This window comes from Cydia amplana, chromosome 15, assembly GCF_948474715.1.
Source record: "Cydia amplana chromosome 15, ilCydAmpl1.1, whole genome shotgun sequence".
NCBI lineage: Eukaryota > Metazoa > Arthropoda > Insecta > Lepidoptera > Tortricidae > Cydia > Cydia amplana.
In genome coordinates, this window is record NC_086083.1 from 4,587,465 (window position 1) to 4,607,831 (window position 20,367).

General features: G+C 39.4%; 1 protein-coding gene across 1 annotated transcript; it reads left to right on the forward strand.

Moving 5' to 3' along the window:
- Window positions 1-8,575: 8,575 nt before the first annotated feature.
- LOC134654487 (uncharacterized) lies at window positions 8,576-10,158 on the forward strand. Its single transcript, XM_063509929.1, has 2 exons — window positions 8,576-9,043; window positions 9,608-10,158. The coding sequence occupies exons 1-2, from the start codon at window positions 8,656-8,658 to the stop codon at window positions 10,021-10,023; spliced, it is 804 nt and encodes a 267-aa protein (XP_063365999.1). The 5' UTR covers window positions 8,576-8,655; the 3' UTR covers window positions 10,024-10,158.
- The last annotated feature ends 10,209 nt before the right edge of the window (window positions 10,159-20,367 follow it).

Sequence of the window (20,367 nt, forward strand, 5' to 3'; positions counted from 1 at the left end):
AAAAACGGCGAAATTTGCCGTTTTTCGCGTGTCCCAGTGGCGGCATTGCCCAATTTAAAAAATCATAACTTTAGATGTAGGCAACGTATTATGAATAGCTTTATATTTTTATAAAGAGCATTTTCTAGAGAATTTATTTAGTCATTTCGATAATTTAATGCGTTATTTAATAAAACAAGAGAAGCCTTTTTATCGTTGTCCCGCGCGGCACTTGTTTTGTTATGACTTAAAGATAACCCCCAAAATCTTCTTTGTCTATTGAATAACGATTAAATTAACTTTTCTCAAACATGCAATGAAATGACGTCGCTCCGGGCGTTATATCAGGCTTCAAAGTATCAGGTTTAGGGCGGAGCAACTCCAGAGAACTGTAAAGGAATTTCATACGAAATTGAAGGCCTAGGCCGGGAAGTATTTTTTTTTTAATTCTAATGTATACATGGGGTCTGTGTCCATGAACAGGCTAAACAGCCGAATTATATATTTTTTTTTTTTTTAGTGAATGAATGGTTATCGGACCAAAACATGACCAAAATATCCGTGTTAGAGTCTGTGCGGAAAGAGAATAGTCGTGGAATGTATGGGGCCCAATACATTCCACGACTCTTCTCTTTCCGCACAGACTCTAACGCCTATTATACACGAACGTACTGATATTAAGAATATGAATCTGTATGATTCAATGTGTTGATGAATTAATTTAAAATCTTGTCTATACGTAAGTCACTAGAGACCATAGACAATATTTAAAATCCTCTGCATTTATTTTATTTATTGAAATTGAGATTCTTATTATCAGGTTGTGTATAATGGCCCTAATAGGGTCTATTCGAACACTACACACGCGAAATACGGACGACTTCCGTAAAAAAAAGTCATTATGGCAGGATTGGAAGGAAAATTAAAAAAACTTTTGTCGTGTAGCTATTGGTGGTTGATATTTATAATTTGTTTTTTTGAGTGGTGATTTTTTTTTATTTCATTGCATATGTTTGAAAAAAATACTATACATGCCTAGCCGTGAAAAGGTCTTGCCGACTTCGTATCACTATCCGGCCTCCCTACGGTCGGCCGTCTATACCTACTCATCCGGCAAGCCCTTCTTTCCCGGCGTCTGCAGTAATGTACTATTACGACGCAATAGCACAGTACAAGAACAGTAGTGAATCTTCATATAAATGTGCCGCTGCCGGCTTGAATGTGTGCGTGCGCGCCGGGCGCCGTGTACGCACGCGCTGCCACGCACACATTCGCATAATATACGGGGGAATACGGTGGCGGCAGTGTGGGCCGTACCGCGACTGTGATCGCGCTCATTCGAGTACGCTCGCATTTACCTGCTCTTACCGGCCTTAATTTATACCTCATTTATGAATTGATAGAACATTTCATTATATTATATAAATAGAAACCTAGTGCTACTCATAATACGCAAATAATATTTAACTAAAAATAAAAGTGACGACCCTAAGCGCCAACGCAAGAGTAGGTAAATAACTTGCCGAGCGGCCTTAGATTCACTACTGTTCTTAGTATACTGTGGCAATAGTGCGGTTAAATGGGCGTCTTTTACCATTAAGTATGCACGCGGAAACAGTTTTATTTATGTGTTGTTGTCTTTCGATATATTTTGGTACGACTACAATGACATTTGTATGGACGCTTCATATGTTGGTACCTCGGTACACAGTCGAAATAAAAATGTGTATTTCAAAATAATAGTTGCAAATATAGTGTTAAAATATATAGTCAAATAAATAAGTGAATCGGTTAGGTATATGGTGTAAGAAATTTCGCCAAAAAATATTATTGGCGACATTTGTACGGCTATTTTGACCGTACAGATGTCGATTGTGGCATACAAATGTCGACATAGTGCCATACAAATGTCGAAAAGGCGTCATACAAATGTCGTCAGGGTCTTACAAATGCCACAAAATTAATAAATAGTGACATAAACATTTTGATATTGCCATACAATGTCGAAAAAATGCCATATACATGTCTAAAGCGCCTTAAAAATTGCTAAATAGTGCCATACAAATGTCGATCTTCAGACATCCATATCTAGCAAACTATAAAAAGTAGAGTGGTGCCTCGTACAGTATATTTTTTGTTGTTAAGAATACTTCCTAAATCGATGATTATAAATCAAATTTTCCAAAAATAAAAAATTGCCATACAAATGTCGAAAAAACACCCTCTTCAAAATGACCCATTTATTCTGTACTTCAACTAAATCGTGCACCAGCGCCGGTACTACACCGCGCGGGCGGGACAGTTCCTATCGACAAAGTTTGTTATGCAGTTGTTGTTAAGTCCCCATATAAAATTTCTCCTCATTAAGGGATGATTTCTGGGATAAAAACTATCCTATGTCCTTCCTCGGGACTCAAACAATCTCAATACTAAATTTTATCTAAATCGGTTTAACGGTTTAAGCGTGAAGAGAACAGACAGACAGACTTCCTTTTATAATATTAGTGTTCACGCACCTACTAGCGACATCTAGCGGCGCTGCGACGACAACTGCTATACCGCCCCTCTCCGCGCTCATCTTGTCTCGGCCCATTCGCCTCGATATACGACACGATAAACACGTTACTCGTTACATTTAAATTTTGAGCTGTATAAAGCCACTTTTCGTAATAAACGAATTTTCTACATATTTAAATAAACGTCTTCATTGAATGGACCCTGGAAAACCACCGAATCCTGCACATAATTTGATCCTCGAGCCGGATACTGCGAGAGAAGTCAGCTCGTCGGGAAGACGAAATACCCTTGCGAGACGACACCAGCACCTCATCAGCGTCTGCAGCAGTGAACGGTCAGGTCTACCAATCCCGTCTATTCCTTTCCTAATCGATCTGTGTTAAAACCGAGTTTTTTTGTGCATTCCAGTGCCGCTCGTTACGCAAGTCGCGCAGCAGCAGTTTGTGATCTACCGTACCAGTTTGGAATTTGTGCACGTGAGTAGTTCCAATTTCTCTTAATCTTTCGAAATGGGTGAGGGGGATGAAACTGGTGCTAAATTGACTATTCCTTCTGGATCAGGGTCACCTAGAAAAAGTCAGGCTACAATTTCAGACCTACGCAAACAAAGGGGTACCTTGAAAGGCCGGCTTACGCAATTCAAAAAATTCGTTGATTCTCTTTTATCGGTGACTCCTTCTAAAGTACAAATTGCTGAATTAAAATTACGTATGCAAGCAGCTACAGAGACCTTTAAAATTTTTAATGACATTGAAAGCCAAATCGAACTTTGCTCTCCAGAAACAGAAATGTCTGCCAATTCTGAATACGTAGAAACTCTCGAGGAGTTATATTTCGGTACTATGGCTAGCGCTAATTGTTTAGTCGATAGTGTGGAGACAAATAACGTTACTATTTCAAGTTGTGACCATGCCGTGAAAAAACCGTTATCAAAATTTAAACTACCCGAAATTAAGTTGCCCTCGTTCGATGGTTCGTATGATCGTTGGCTCGAATTTAAACATTCTTATGAAACAATGATCCATAAACATTCCGATCTCGACGCGATTCAAAAGTTTCATTACCTTCGATCATCGCTAAGTGGTAGTGCATTACAAGTAATTAGTGCGTTAGAATTCACGGCTGCCAACTACATTCAAGCATGGGAATTGCTTGAAATTCGCTTTCATAACCCTAGGCTTTTAGTACATAATCACATAAAATCGTTGTTCAATATTTCAGCCTTGAAACAAGAATCTTCGACTCAAATACGTAGACTGATAGATACCGTGTTACGTAATTTACGCGCTTTAAAAACGTTAGATGAACCTACCGACTCGTGGGATATGTTAATTATTCATTTAATTGTGTCGAAACTCGATACGACCACGGAGCGTAAGTGGGAATCTCACATAGGGTCTATCTCGGATAAGTCAATCAATAATGAGTCTAAGAAACTTAAGCTGGAAGATCTCTTATCGTTCCTCAGAAACCGGGCGGATACGTTAGAAATGATAAACTCTAATCACTCTAAGGCACCGACCGCGGTTAGTACTAAGCCTAATTACACGTCCAATAAACCTACGCAAGTGGTCAGTTGTGTCTCTGCTAGTGTCAATGCTAATAATAAATCAAAGCCTTTAAATAATAAACGTTTTCGAAACTGCGCGATGTGTAACGAGAATCATGCGCTTTATACGTGTGCTAAGTTTTTAAATTTATCTGTCCAAGATAGGTTAAACTTAATTCGTAATAAAAACTTATGTAATAACTGTTTACGCGAAGGGCATTCCTTAAATGAATGCATATTCGGTCCGTGTAAGCAGTGTCAACAAAAACATAATAGTTTATTGCATATGGATAGTACTCGCGATGATAATGTGTGCGTGAGGCCGTCGAGTGCGCCTGCACACAGCGCGCCGTTATCAGTGCCTCGTACATCTAGCTACTGTGTATCAGCTGACCGCGCGCCTATGGCTGAGTGCGAAGGTGGCGCGGAAGGTAATCGGTTCATTCCCAGGCGAGGCTTACTTACTACTGCGTTAATAGAAGTAGCCGACGCGAACAATCAATTCCATACGTGTCGTGCGTTTTTAGACAATGGGAGTGAACATTGTTTTATAACGGAAGAGTTACGTAATCGATTAAACGTTAAAAACATACAGTCCACTATTCAGATTTCCGGTGTTTCAGAAATAGTTACACAGTCAAATCAGTCATGCGATGTAACTATAAGATCTAAAAATTCGGATTATTCTATGTCATTAAGGTGTTTTGTCTTGAAGCGCGTAACATCCAGTTTGCCCTCGACTTACATAGACTTAGATAGTATACGTATTCCTGATAACATTCAGTTAGCAGATCCCAATTTTAACGTGCCTTCAGAAATCGATATACTGATAGGTTCCGAGATATTTTGGGACCTTTTAGACGGTGAAAAGATACGATTGCCGACAGGGCCGTACTTAATTAATTCGAAATTCGGCTGGTTGGTATCTGGTCCAAATAATACACGGAACTTGCGCATTAATAATCAAGTCCATTGTTATTTTACTCAAACGATTGACTCTCAACTTAGAAAGTTTTGGGAGATCGAGGATATCCCTCAGGTAGATAGTATTCTTACAGCTGACGAGCAGAAATGTGAGGATATTTTTATCAATACGACTAAACGCGAAGAAGACGGTCGGTTCTCCGTCCGAATGCCGCTAAGAGAATCAGCTGATACGTTGGGCGATTCTTATACGTTAGCGAAAAATCGATTTTTATCCTTAGAACGTAAACTAGAACGTTTGCCGGAATATAAACGTTTATATTGTGATTTCATGCGAGAGTACGAAGAAATGGGTCACATGACTCGTGTTACCGACTATGGTACACCTAATTACTTCCATCCTCATCATGGTGTATTTAGGGAGGGGAGTGCCACCACTAAATTACGCGTTGTGTATAGTGGTGCTGCCCCCACCACCACGAATAAATCGTTGAATAGCATTCAGCTGCCGGGTCCAGCACTTCAAAACGATATTTTTGCTATTCTGCTACGTTTCCGTCAATACAAGTACGTTGCTTGTGCTGACGTGGAGAAAATGTTTCGGCAGGTTTTGATCCAACCAGATCAGAGATCCTTGCAAATGATCCTCTGGCGTGAAAAACCTACCGATCCATTACACGTTTATGAACTCAATACGGTCACATATGGGCAAACTAGTGCGCCATATTTAAGTCAACGTTGTATACGACAGTTAGCGTTGGAATGTGGTGATGACGTCATCGCGCGCGTTATCAACCAAGATATATTCGTAGACGATTTAATCACAGGAGATGATGATTTCCAAAATTTACTTGACATATGTCAAAAAACGTATGACGTTCTGCAATCAGGATGCTTTCCTTTACGTAAATGGACCTTTAATTGTGACGTTACGCAGGATAAGTCCAAGGAGCATTTTGTTGGTGAACACACCCAGAACAAAACGCTCGGGGTAGGTTGGGATAATACGCGCGATGAATTGTATTACACTACAAAAATCGATCCCTCGCCTAACTCGTCGTACTTAAATAAACGAATGATGTTATCGATTATTTCACAGATTTACGATCCGTTAGGTTTACTTTCTCCTGCGGTGATAATTTCCAAAATTTTGCTTCAAAAATTATGGTTAAGTCGTATCGATTGGGACACCCCGGTCCCAGAAGACATTAAATCGATGTGGAATAATTTCATAAATACTTTGAGCCATTTAAACGATTTACGGATTCCGCGTCATGTAAGGGGTGTACACACTCGACAAACGGAATTGCATATTTTCTCAGATGCATCGTTGCATGCTTACGGCGCGTGCGCTTATATTCGGACATATGATGAAGGGTCGGATGTAACTGTTAGATTATTGTGTGCTAAAAGTAAAGTCGCACCCCTGAAATCTCTAACTATCCCGAAACTCGAACTTTCAGGAGCGCTCGTTGGTGCTAAACTTTACAAGAAAATAACCGATTCCTTAAGGTTAGCGTTCACTAAAGTTTACTTCTGGTGTGACTCGACTATAGTAATTTCGTGGTTAGGCATGTCTCCGCATTTATTGAAGCCTTTTGTTCAAAATCGCGTTACGCAAATAAACGATCTCACCGGTAATGCGACATGGTTGCATGTGAGAAGCGAAGACAACCCTAGTGATTTATTGTCTAGAGGCGTTGCTTTAGATAATTTAATTGATTGTAACTTGTGGTGGTTCGGACCATCATTTTTGCAAGACACAAAATCGGATTTTATTCATGACGATACGAGTAAAAATACGGCAATCGAAGATTTACCCGAGTTACGTTCGACCGCGGTAAGTTTAGTTTGCAATCAGCAAGATGAACTATTTAATTTCGATAGATGTTCATCTTACAATAAATTAATTAGAATCGGCGCGTATGTACTCCGCTTTATACACTCGGGTGCAAAGAAATCGGACCACCCCAGCATTTTTATCATTTTTTCAATTTCTGTAAAAACTGTATGTGCTACTGTGACATATTATATACCTAATGAAAGGTTGGCTTTTCCTCTATAAATTGATGTGCTTTTCACAGGTTTACTTCCAATATTTTCAGGCTTTCAGGGCTAAGAACTTTGTCACCCTAAAAATGCATACTGGAGTGAAACTTATGCATAATGGGAAAACTGCGATTCTAAAGATATCAAGTAAAAATTAAAACAATTTTCAGCATTTTAATACCGTATATTGCCTCCTCTAGCCCTACGACATGCAGTCATTCGGTTTTTCATTGATCTTATGAATTTTTTTACAGTGTCTTGAGGGATGCCCGCCCATTCTTCTTCGATCGCAGTCTTTAGCTCCAGTAAGGATTCAGGGGCGGGATTTCTGGCCCGGATTCTTCTTTTCAGCTCGTCCCAAATGTGCTCGATCGGGTTTAGGTCAGGACTGCGGGCTGGCCACTCCATGACTCTGATGCCGACCTCCTCCAAGTACTCCTTAGTGATCCGGGCTGTATGCGGCCGAGCGTTATCTTGCATGAGGATGAACTCATCGCCGATATAACCCGCAAATGGGACCACATGATCAGCCAGGATTTCCTCCACGTACCGACGTGCAGTCAAACCGCCTGAATTCGGTCTGGTACCTGGCCCTGTGATGAACACAATGTCCGTCTTCGCTTCCAAAGAAATACCAGCCCAGACCATGATTGACCCCCCACCATAAGCAACACGTTCCTCGATGCAGCATTGAGAGAACCGCTCCCCAGGTCTTCGGTAGACTCGTACCCGTCCGTCATTGCCAGACAAAGTTATCCTGCACTCGTCGGAAAAAAGTACGGAACTCCATTGCTGAAGGGTCCATTCTTCATGTTCGCGAGCGAAGACGCGTCGTTGTCCACGATGTATTGGGGTGAGTTTTGGGCCATTTGCAGCTCTGTGAGCTGTCAATTCCTTCTCCTTCAGTCGTCTTCTAACTGTCCATCGGCTGATAGACACATTCCTGGTCTCTAGGAGCTTCTGCTGAAGCTGAACGGCATTCAGTCGACGATTTCGTAGCGAGGTAAGAACGATGAAACGGTCATCTCTCTCAGAAGTGATGCGAGTTCTGCCAGTTCCGGGTCTTCTGGATAACGTCTGATCTACGCGGAATCTCTGGAAGACACGTTGAACCGATGACTTCGATAGGTTGAGTTGTCGAGCCACTGCACGTTGACTAAGCCCTCCCTGCAATAGGGCAACTGCTTGGCCGGCTTCAGTCGAGGTAGTATCCATTTTTCTCCAGTTTTTCCAGGTTCAGGCGATGAGAGTAGTGTTCAGGAAGACGTACCAATCACGAATGATGCATAAACAATGATAATGACTGTTTTTATACCTAATGATAAGTGGTCAATTAGTGCATGCGCTAATGAGGCAGTTGGAGGGGGGTGATTTCCAGGCCCATATTTTGCACAATATCCATCCCCACTCCTGAATATTGATGTCATTTGATAGGGCAGAAAATTATCTACCACGTGGTATTTAAATTATCATGATCGAGGTTACAGTTTTTACACAAATTGAAAAAATGTTGAAAATGCTGGGGTGGTCCGATTTCTTTGCACCCGAGTGTATTAAACTCACGCATTAACTCTGAGCGTAAACAACTCCGCCAAACCGGTTCATTATCGGTGGACGAGCTGAGTGCATCACGTCTTATGCTAGTTAGATTTGCACAGATGCAATCATTTCCGGACGTCTACGATAGTTTACTTAAAAATAAACCGATTAAGACGAATAGTAAACAATATAATCGTATATCCGGTCTTAACGTGTTTTTAGATGATCGTAATAATTCAAAAGTGATTAGAGTCGGTGGTAGATTGTGTAATTCCACAAGTTTCGATTACAACAAAAAACATCCCATGTTATTGTGCAGTAAACATAAGTTAACGGTGTTGTTATTCAATTATGAACACAAGCGGCTGCTACATGGCGGACCGCAGCTACTCTTATCTACTTTGCGTGAATGTTGGTGGCCTTTAGGTGCGCGAAATTTGGCAAGGAAGATAGTTCGAGAATGCGTTACCTGTATTCGAATGAAAGGTAAAGTACCTAGTCCTATCATGGGTAATGTTATTTTGGATCGTTTAGAGCCTGGTTTCCCGTTCATTCGCACAGCCGTTGATTATGGCGGGCCAATTTTCATCCTTAATCGAAAGGGGAGAGGAGCTCAGCTTATTAAATCGTATATTTGTTTGTTTATATGTATGGTCACACGAGCCGTTCATTTGGAACTTGTTACGAGTCTCACCACTGAAGATTATTTATTAGCGCTTAAACGTTTTATTAGTAGACGAGGAAAGCCTCATATAATTTATTCGGATAACGGAAAATGCTTTGTTGGGGCCGAAAAAGAATTTTCCACATTTTTAAAAAATAATTCGAAGGATATAGTCGATTTCGCTGCCAATGACGGCATCAAATTCAGTTTCATTCCTCCTTATTCCCCCCATTTTGGCGGATTGTGGGAGGCTGGAATAAAAGCGTGCAAATTTCATTTAAAACGGGTAGTAGGTAATGCTAGGTTAACGTACCAGGAATTCAGCTCGGTTTTGACACAGGCCGAAGCCATCCTGAATTCCCGGCCCATGTCACCCTTGTCCACAGATCCTACTGATCTATCCCCGCTCACGCCTGCCCATTTCCTAATTGGTCGGCCGTTGACCTGCCCTGCTAGCGAGGACCTGACGGACGTGCAGCCTTCCCGCCTGTCTCGCTACGCCAAGATCGAAGCCCTACGTCAACACTTCTGGCGTCGTTGGGCCACGGAGTACGTTGCGGAGCTCCAGCGACGAACCAAGTGGAAGACGCAGAAAGACGACATAGCGTTAAACAGTCTTGTTCTAATCAAAGACGATAACCTGCCTCCTCTCAAATGGCGGTTAGGCCGAGTCACGCGTCTATACCCTGGGAGCGATGGCGTGAACCGTGTCGCCGACATCCTCACGGCGACAGGAACAATACGACGCAGCTTTTCAAAGATCTGCCCGCTACTACCAGAGCCGGCAGACCTAGACGGATGAAGACTACTTTGGGAGACGGTGCTCCCAAGGCCGGGGGCATGTTCACGCACCTACTAGCGACATCTAGCGGCGCTGCGACGACAACTGCTATACCGCCCCTCTCCGCGCTCATCTTGTCTCGGCCCATTCGCCTCGATATACGACACGATAAACACGTTACTCGTTACATTTAAATTTTGAGCTGTATAAAGCCACTTTTCGTAATAAACGAATTTTCTACATATTTAAATAAACGTCTTCATTGAATGGACCCTGGAAAACCACCGAATCCTGCACAATTAGTATGGATATGGAAGTATGGATAATGGATGTGTGTGATTTGAATATAGGTACATCTGTTGTGCGTGTTGTTCAATTCGACTGCCAATGAGTTATGTAGATACGCTCGTAGGTATATAGGTTTTTTATAATCCTTAAATACCAATGTAGTTATTTATTACCGATAACACATAGCACATAGGTACATATTTTACTTAGGTACCTACATAACCTTGAGTGCTGGAAAAATATTACAAATTTTTCCGCATTTTAGTTACTATAAAACAGATTAAAAACTAATAAGTACTTATAACTTAGTATTAACTTCTAGAAATACAGCGGTAACAGGTTTCATTCAATAATTTAAAATGAATACTGGAATCTTCTTGATCGTTCTGTTTTCAATAATTCTGGGGGTAATAGGGGAGACCGAACTAAATCGAAACAAAGGTAAGTTACGAGTTATAATTATAAGTAGACATCGATTCGATGATAAGACGATATAATTATATTTATTTATATAACACTTTAAACTTTCATGTTTTATCCACATATTCAATTATACGAACGCATACCGCGATATCATTTCATTCTTTTTACCTTAAATTCCGACGTTTCAGCTGAGTTGCATCAGCTATGGTCGCGGAAAGAACGTCCAGGCAAAATGTCAACGGCGGTATTATTATACAACACTGAACTACCCGAAATTAGTTTACAAAAATGTTCGAGGTAGACAAATAAATTGCAACCACCAGTTAAAGTTTAACAATGAAATTATATCGCGGTAGACCCGTTCGTATAATTAAATATATGGGGCATTATCTATGAAAAGGGACCTTATTGTCGATGGCGCTTACGCCGCACTGCGTCGCGGCATTGTATTTATATCGGAGCGTCGTTAGTAATGGCGTAACAGGCATCGACATTAAGGTCCCTTTTCATAGATAACGTCATATATATATATTATATTGCAATCCAACGTATTTTTGTATTCCCTAAACAATTCCGTCGCAGTTGGAGTACCGACTGAGTGTCTAATCAAGGCGGCTAAGAGTTTTGGGACCTGCCTCATATCTGGACAACAGCTGGACACTCTGGACGGCTGTGGACCTGCACTTGAGAACAAAATACTCTCATGTATTGGAAGATTCGCTTGTAACTTGATTCATTGTTTTACGGCTTAGCGGTAAGTTTATTTTTCTTTTATTCCTTAGAACTTTGGGTCGCCGACTAGGTGACTAAAGCTCGGAGGGACACACTTATCCCACGTACGCAACGTATGCAATGTATTATGACATCTGCACCCTAAAATTTGTATGCTTAGAAACATACTTGTCATACGCAACGCAACGCATGACAAGTATGTTTCTAAGCATACAACTTTCAGGGTTCAGATTGTCATAATGCATTGCATACGTTGCGTACGTGGGATAAGTGTGTCCCTGCCTTGATGTTCAGTGCAAGTCATAGGTAGTCATAAAATATCAATCCAATTAGAATGTTATATTGGTTTGCACGAGTCCCAAATGAGACCGAATTCAATTTGAACTGTTCAGTTTTATTGTGATAGCCGTGTAGCGAGCAATCAGCAACTCATGCAACTCATCGTGGCATAGATGCACAGCTCAATAAGTACCTACTAAATAGTGAGATAGCTGAATAGATTCCGTGTAGCCGTATAGCGAAATATGAGTAGGTAAAAAAAGAGTGGTAACTCCATACATCAGTTTTCTTACCAAAACCACAGGGCGGACACGCCATACATCAAAAATGATTTACGTTTATATGTGTGCGCGGCACGTCTGTACACGCGTCATTGAGTTTCTGACGGAATCTCAGTAGAGCGACTTACGCACACATTCATGTCGCGGCCAGTCGCGGGCGAGGTAATCCGAGTCGGGGCGGGGCGGTGCGTGTCTGTACTGTATGATAATACTATTACTCATTCTGTGACAAAACGCGAGTTATTTCGTAGTCGACATCGAATCTTCTCTATCTAATTAAAACCCCTTTTTGTTTACAGGTACATCTTCAATTTCAGAAGGACTAAGTTTTAAAAGCACCGATATTTTATAACAATAATTAGGTACATAATCTCAATTAAATGTCTTATTAAAAACAAAATATAATCAATCAATTAATCGTTTATTTGCAGATTAAAACATAGTAGGTACATATTACACCACCGGTAAACCGGTAATGTCAAAATTAATTACACAAATCAAACAATAAAAATCCATTACAATAAAAAATATGGTAAAAAATGAAATTATATGTAGGTAATTAAATAAAATTGTATGTCAGTTAATTGCCAATAGGTAAATATAGGTACTTGGTCAAACAGATCTTGTCAGTAGAAAAAGGCGGCAAATTTGAAAAATGTAGGCGCGAAGGGATATCGAGATATCGTCCCGTAGAAAATTTGAATTTCGCGCCTTTTTTTACTGACAAGATTTGCTTGACCAGCTATATGTCAATTATTTTCCTATAGACCCTATCATTCTTTTTCTTTTTATTTAAATACGATTTGTATCTATTTTATTTAATATCAAGTCATCCGATTTTTACCGATCATTGAACATTTCGCCGCTTAATTTAATAGGTACCTATACAAGCAAATTAATGCCAAAACCACTGCTTCAAGCCAGCGAGACGTAAAAAGAAACTTTACCGGCGTATATTAAAAAATAACCGCTTGAACGTATTTACCTTGGTTTTGAAATTAATTTGCCTGTGACTTGGTTGAAGTTTAGGATTAATTTGGAAGTTGTGTTTTGCTTTTGAAAAAGTTGTAAGTACCTACCTACAATATAATTTCCTTGGCGGAATGAAATTCTAATGAGAGAAAAGATGGAGGCCAAAGATGGGAGATGTTCTGGAAAAGGCTTTCTTGTTGCACCACTTACCCTCTGGTGTTTCGGGTGTCCATGGGCGACAGTAACCGCTTACCATCAGGCGATTCGACTGCTCGTTTGCCTCCTAAGTATATAATTAAAAAACCACGTACAAAAAGTTCTTAATTTTACCGTCTCTGTAGCGTATGCGTAACTTAGGTACTTTCTATGCATCTCGCTCGTACTGGTATATTAGTGAGAGCGAGATGTACATACACTACAGAAAGTAAGTTACGCAGACGTTAGCAAATATATCAATGTCAAAGTCGTAGTAGCTGTATATGTTAATAAACGATTAAGAAGTTTTGAGAATAGAATAAGAATAATTTATTGACAATAAAACACAAGCATACAGACACATGGACACAGTGATGGATCCTAAACTAGGCTATGTCTGTGACTTAGGCTCCTAGAATGCCGCAGTTGACATTAGAAAATATCACACAGACCTTTATTTAAATAACTAAGACTTAATATAAAAGGAAATTTTATGGTTAAAGTTTTCACATGCATTTTAAAAACAAATGAAATTTCGGACATGATGAGGTCCAAGAAACTCATTTGCACGAGCCGAGGCTCGAACGTGCGACCTTTTTGTGACAGGTAACCATAAAATACCGGCCAAGTGAGAGTCGGACTCGCGTTCCAAGGGTTCCGTCCTTTAAGTCCGACTCACGCTTGACTGCACATTTCTAATATGTAGGCTTAAGTTCCTGTCATCTAAGTATGGGTAAAGAACTAACTTGTGTATTTTTTTCAAAATCTTACTAGTTGCAGAGATAAGGGGAGGAGTGGTCGGACAGACAGACGCACGAGTGATCCTATAAGGGTCCCTGCACCGCTTCCAGCTAAGTAGGTATATTTCAATCTTTGTCATATGATAACGCTTAAACCGGTGGAAGGACCGGAAATGACCCGTTGATGGCGCAGCCATGTCGTCGCCTACTTCCGCTCCACTATTGCACTGATGTCATAAATTCACTTTATACACCGTGGCTTTGAGTAACATGACATAATGTTACTGTATCCACGACCGACTTACCCACGTAAATGACTATGAGGCATTTCCACTTCAACGCGATTTACCTAAATCATCTAATTGGCACAGAATAGTGGGTACCTATCAATCGCTAACAATGATTTTAAATCAGCAATCATGGAGTGAATTCATAGTAATAATTATAATATAATGACGTCACACGATATGTCTCTACATAGTAACAAGTAATTTGTATTTGGCTTGGTTTGCTCGATATTTTAAAATAAAACGGTGGGCGGCTAGAGAATTTACCTATTTCGATACTTAATTGCCTACCTAAAGCTTTAGCCGAAAAACTTGTATTACCTAATTCTTTTCCAAAAATAACACGTTACAGTGACGAGCGCTCGTGCTAATGGGGCCTTAAGGTGTGCCGATTAACCCGAGGTCGAGTTTCGAACCCCAGTCCGTACCTATAAATTTCTTGAAACTTATATTTTAAGTACTCCTCAGTTCTGAGGGTCGTGACCTCCTATGGCATCGACTCCTAAGGCATAATGAATCTGGATGGATAGGTGTTAATACAAAACTCAATTATAGGTTAGTGAGAGGACGCAGGTGGCATGTGCCCAGAAGTGGGACAATAGTTATGACTTATGACGATAAACGAGTCATATAATCTTAAGGCAAACTTATCGTATGTCTAATTTTATTGAGGTACCTATTACGTTGTTTTTTTTTAGCTAAAACATGTTAGGACAAGTTATCGTCGTAAAAGTTGTCAGGTTATTCGTGCCCACTCTGTATTAAGTAGACATTTACATGGGAATTTAATTCCATGGCATCCTTTTTAACACGGCTAAAGATGCTCAGCGTAGGCAGAGCTGATGAGATTTACAAGTGGGTAGGTATTTTTAGCGACCCCGCGCGTAGAAGGGCCTGCCTTTCCTTTACTTCAGAATCAGTATAATGTAGAGGCTGTGGGGAGGACACTTCTGACTTGGGGCAAACTCGGCTCCGTTCGGCTCAGCATTGCTCCAAATTTTTAGGGTTGACACAACTTGACGTCCCTTTGCGTGCACGACCACAGATAATATACTTAACGACTTGAATTATGACAACCCTAAATAGGCCGAAAAGGATATCATGATTCGACCCTGAATCGCTGTCAAACTTCGGTTTTGTAGGAAGTGTTCTTTCTGTACGGTAGTACTGTTACTTATTCTGTGGTAGAGGTGTGCGTCGATCGACGTGGGTTACGCCGCCGGTCATTTTGGCCACGCCGCACCGCCGCCGGTCATTCCACGGAGGCATTTTGGCGTCAAAGGTTTAATTTAGGATATTCGCTTGGAAAACCTGGGGGCCTATTTTTGAATTTTAGAGCGCTCGATTTCGTGTGGCTACCTACAATATATCTCCACTACTAGGCATTAAAATTTTACTAATATAATTGAAAACGCGTGGTTAATACCACTACATTCCCATTTTTTATTGCTCGTATTTAAAAAATAACAATTCGCCGTTTTCCACGGACTTTTGAGTGACCAATTCGAGCGCTCGAAATTCAAATATCGGCCCCCTGGCTTTGACAGTAAAAAAACGAAGGATTTAAATAATAAATTTATTTCCTTACCCTAACATATCATAAATATAACATGCATTCACATATCCTAACACTTAAACAAGCGATCTTGCTACAAAACAACTTCAGTAACTAGTGTGATATCAAAATACATTGAGTTTGGCGTTCTGTTCCTTATTCCTCAGTTTTCACTTGATCTCTCGCTCGCTCTACGCAAAGTAACACGCTGGCCACGACATTGCGCGACTGGCTTCGGCTAAGGCGACAACCATAGGCTGGAGCGAGACAGCGATCGGACCTTTCGTTCCCACATGTGGTTGTTGCCTTAGCCGAAGCCAGTCGCGCAATGTCGTGGCCAGTAAAAACAAAGGTCTATCTATCTACTCGTTTGTTTTATGATTTTGATTCTATATGAATATTATATATAGTGACTCTTTACGCCGTGTACCATGTCAACAGACGAAAGGTCTTGCTACTCTTAAATTGATTATCAAAATTATTTTTTGTACTCAGCAGAACGAAACATAAAAAAAAATTACGGAAAATTCGTCGCCTCGAACGAGAATTCAACTCGCGAGTTTTGTAGGCGGAGCGGTGGGCACGGGGTATACATTCAAATGAGGTATAGCGAAGGAAAATCAGAAAATATGAGAGATACCTAATTTTGTCCTTAGGAATAACGAGGCTGATTTTAGAAAAAACGCTACACAATTTAATTTTTAAGAATAAAAAAATATAGGTATTTTTTAACGCAGGTTTGTTCTATGAAAAATCAGCAAAACATCAGAAGTAAGGAACAGATTGTACAGTCGCCATCAGATATATCGAAGCGGCCAAATTGCTCATAAATATCTGAACGCGCCTTTATTGTCAAGGCATTAAAGTGCGTGTTCAGATATTTTAGGGCACCTCGGTCGCTCCGATATATCTGATGGCGACTGTACTAGAGTATGGCACGCAACAGTAAAACAACCTTATAACTACAAGATGTCAAATATGGGGCATTATCGATGAAAAGGGACCTTATTGTCGATGGCGCTTACGCCGCACAGCGTCGCGCGGCATTGTATTTATATCGGAGCATCGTTAATAATGGCGTAAGCGCCATCGACAATAAGGTCCCTTTTCATAGATAACGTCACATATTCGACCCAATGTTCATTACAAAATCCATCTGTCCAGTGTCTCACGACAAGTGCTATGAACGATTATGCACCTTATAAACAACGTTGCAAGGTTCGGTATTGATATAAAACGAAGTGTAATTTTATACAAGAGGAACGTCGCAACTCGCCAAAACGCCTAAGTGAAAATCTACTTTACACCGTGTAATTAGGGTCTAAAATAGTTTGACCGAATTATCGAACTAAAGTGTCCACGTATTACAAATGGTTTCGAAAAGTCTATTACGTTTTCTAAAACTATTTTAACGCATATGCATTTACAATCAGCGCTAGAACAGCAGTTTAATATTATATGTCCATTAATTAGTGAACATTATCATTATCACATGTGTGTTAGCAACAAAAGTTATTAATTGTATAATAGTAACAATGCAAAGTGAAAGAAAAAATCGTGCCCACGAATTTGACAATCATGGTAGATATAGTTTGTCAAAGGACTGTCTCATTTCAAACATAGACAGAGATAATCATACTATCTTTGTCTTACACTAGTACTAGCATCCAAAAGAAATCGATGATTATAGTTTTCCCGGTTCTTACGGACTGACAAGTTGGTTTGACCAACTATAGCGCTGACGGCGCCATGTTTTGAAGTAAACTGTCAAACGTCTTTTGACAAAAATAGTTTATACTGCGTGATGCACGGATACGTACAACGCCATCTACCTATCAAATTGGAAGCACGATTTTACATCTCATGTGAGCTTTAATCAGGTGTCAAGCTAACCACATACAGTCATCAAAAATTGTTGACAGTGCTCCCACATTGGCTGTTATAAAATGTTATATAACATTGTGTGACTGGGACAACATAATAAAACACTATCAATACTTTCATGTTGTCCTTGTCACACGATGTATCTACATAGTTCTATAGAATCTGAACACGCTAAAATAATGAACGTAATTTTAGTTTTTTTTTAAGCAGCCAAATGCGTTTTATAAGTTCTTCGGTAGAACAGAAAATCAGGTTTCCATGAATATCAGTTTAAATTGTTCTTAACAAAAATAAATATGTTTTTTTTTTATTTTCCAACAACTTGGCATTCGTGTTAGTTAGACTTAAATATATTGCACATATTACATGTAGGCCATAAATATATCAAAAACAATATTTAATCGTTGTCAAACATAATGGCAAGAGAGAATCATCACTTCAAAATCACAAATTAACATTTAATCCAACTAAAATTATGAGTATTAATGGAATGAAAACATAGTTTTCAAAAGATCATATTTAAAAATGTCTTTTTACGTGATAATTGCACAAAAGTGTAAGTATTAATTTTAAATCAATAATAAATAATTTACATTCTACATTACTTTAAGCAGTAAAACTATTTATTTACATATAATTTGTTACAAATTTCCTTACAGTATCGGTGGATATCAACACAATGACAATGTATGTTATTTTTGTGTAAAGTTACAACTCACTTGGCATGTGTAAAAAGCTCCGATAAAAAGCACGAAAACCAGTGTGTATGTCGGCAGCCGATCGTAAGATCAGGCCGATCGTAATGTTCCTGTGTAATGTTTTGACGATAGTGACATTAAACCAATATATAGGTAGGATAGGTTCGTTAGGTTGTTTTAGATGCCCGAAGGCCAAACTGCCCAGAAATAGGAGCCCCGCGTAGCGGGGCTCCGTCGACTCAGGGAACGGGTCAAAGATTTTCACGTTTCACGATATGCCTAGGAATTTCACGATATGCCTGATCTTACGATCGGCCGCCGACATACACACAATGATTATGATTTAGATATCACTCAATATTGATGTCCTCCTAAGGCCTACCCTACAACAAAATAGGTAGAATTGGAAATCAATAGTGAAGGAAATATATATGGTTGAATTTCTTTTGTTATAAATCGAACGAAAGAAAAGAAATGCAAGTCTGTTCCAATTGAAAATGATTTACTGAAATAAAATTGAAGTACTGACTACTAGTAGTACTGGTAGGACCGTGGGCCTGGTACGAAGATATCTAAGTTAATATAATATTTTTTTAGGTTAGGTTCATAAATACACTACCGATACGATTATATAAAGCTAGTGGCGCTTTATTTAAAAACGCGGTCACATATCATTAATTTTAGCACTTTTTCGCAAAATTAAGATTATTAGATTACAATAATAATATTTAACCATCACACGCTTTTCATCGAAGCTTTTTAAAACACTTAGGTGACATAGCTACTAATAAAATAAAAAAACGTAGATTCAGTAGCAAAAATATGTCTTTAATCATAATTATAACTAATACGTAAATCGTTCTTCAATCGTGTACGTTTAACGTCTAAAAAAGTAAAAAATAATTTTAAATAAAATTATAAATAGTCTGACCTTTTCGTCAGTCAAACAAGGTTTGGTGAGCTTCGAGTTTTTGTGACTCCATAACCCTTTGATCGCCAGACGTCAACTGACGCGCGCAGCTACAACCTAATATCAACCTTCGTGCATTACGACAAGGTTCACGATGACGCGCCGCACACGATAGTAGTAGCAGGCGTGTCTCACTCCGCGATTTCGTCGCTTTGCTACAGGTAGCTAAAAGTACATCCGTTCGGCCCCAATTTTGGGGAAAGCCATAAGCCGCGCGTGGCGCTGTCGCCACCTAGCGGCCATATCTGTGCTGATCGTAACAGACGCGTTTTGTTAGAGAGTGAGTCTTCTGTACTTAGTACTATTATTTATTCTGTGGTAGTAGTAGTAGTAAAACGCTTTATTGTACGAAAATAAACATAAAACATGAAAAACACATATCATTTGTACAAAGGCGAACTTATCCCTTTCAGGGATCTCTACCACGACGTCTTTCACGATAACTGCGTTTCCAATTCACGGAAGTTTGTAACCTAAACCGATTGCAGAGAAATCTGCGCTGACCTGTGTGCGTTTATTCCAGTGGCGTCATCCAGGAAATATAAAAATAAAGGGTTTTAAGCACGTATTTTTGCTGCTGAATTCATGTTAAAATTATTCCAAATTGTCTTAAAAATAAACCATATTAGCCTCAATGAAGCGAAGCATGCCGGTGGAAAACTACATACATCCACTATATTTATATATTAAAAATGATTTAATTTAATACAGAATGTTGTTTACACAATAATGATCAACTATACCAACATGTACTATAAATTAATAGCTTAAGATTATCCGTTATAAATACGTCATAAAAGTGTTATCTGTCAAAAGAAGACGGTGCGTTTCTATCAAATTATTTGCGCGATGATTAAAATAGACATAATGTAAAAATTATGGAGAAATGAAAGTATTTTTCAACTTTTTCATTTTATCTTATTTGCAAGCCATTTAAATGCTTTTGTCATCCTAATGAGATTTTTATAGCACAATTATTTATAAAAAAAAAGGATATTAAAAAAAAATACATTCTTTCTCGTTCCAACTACGGGAACAATGGCAGTGTTGCCAGGGCTGTC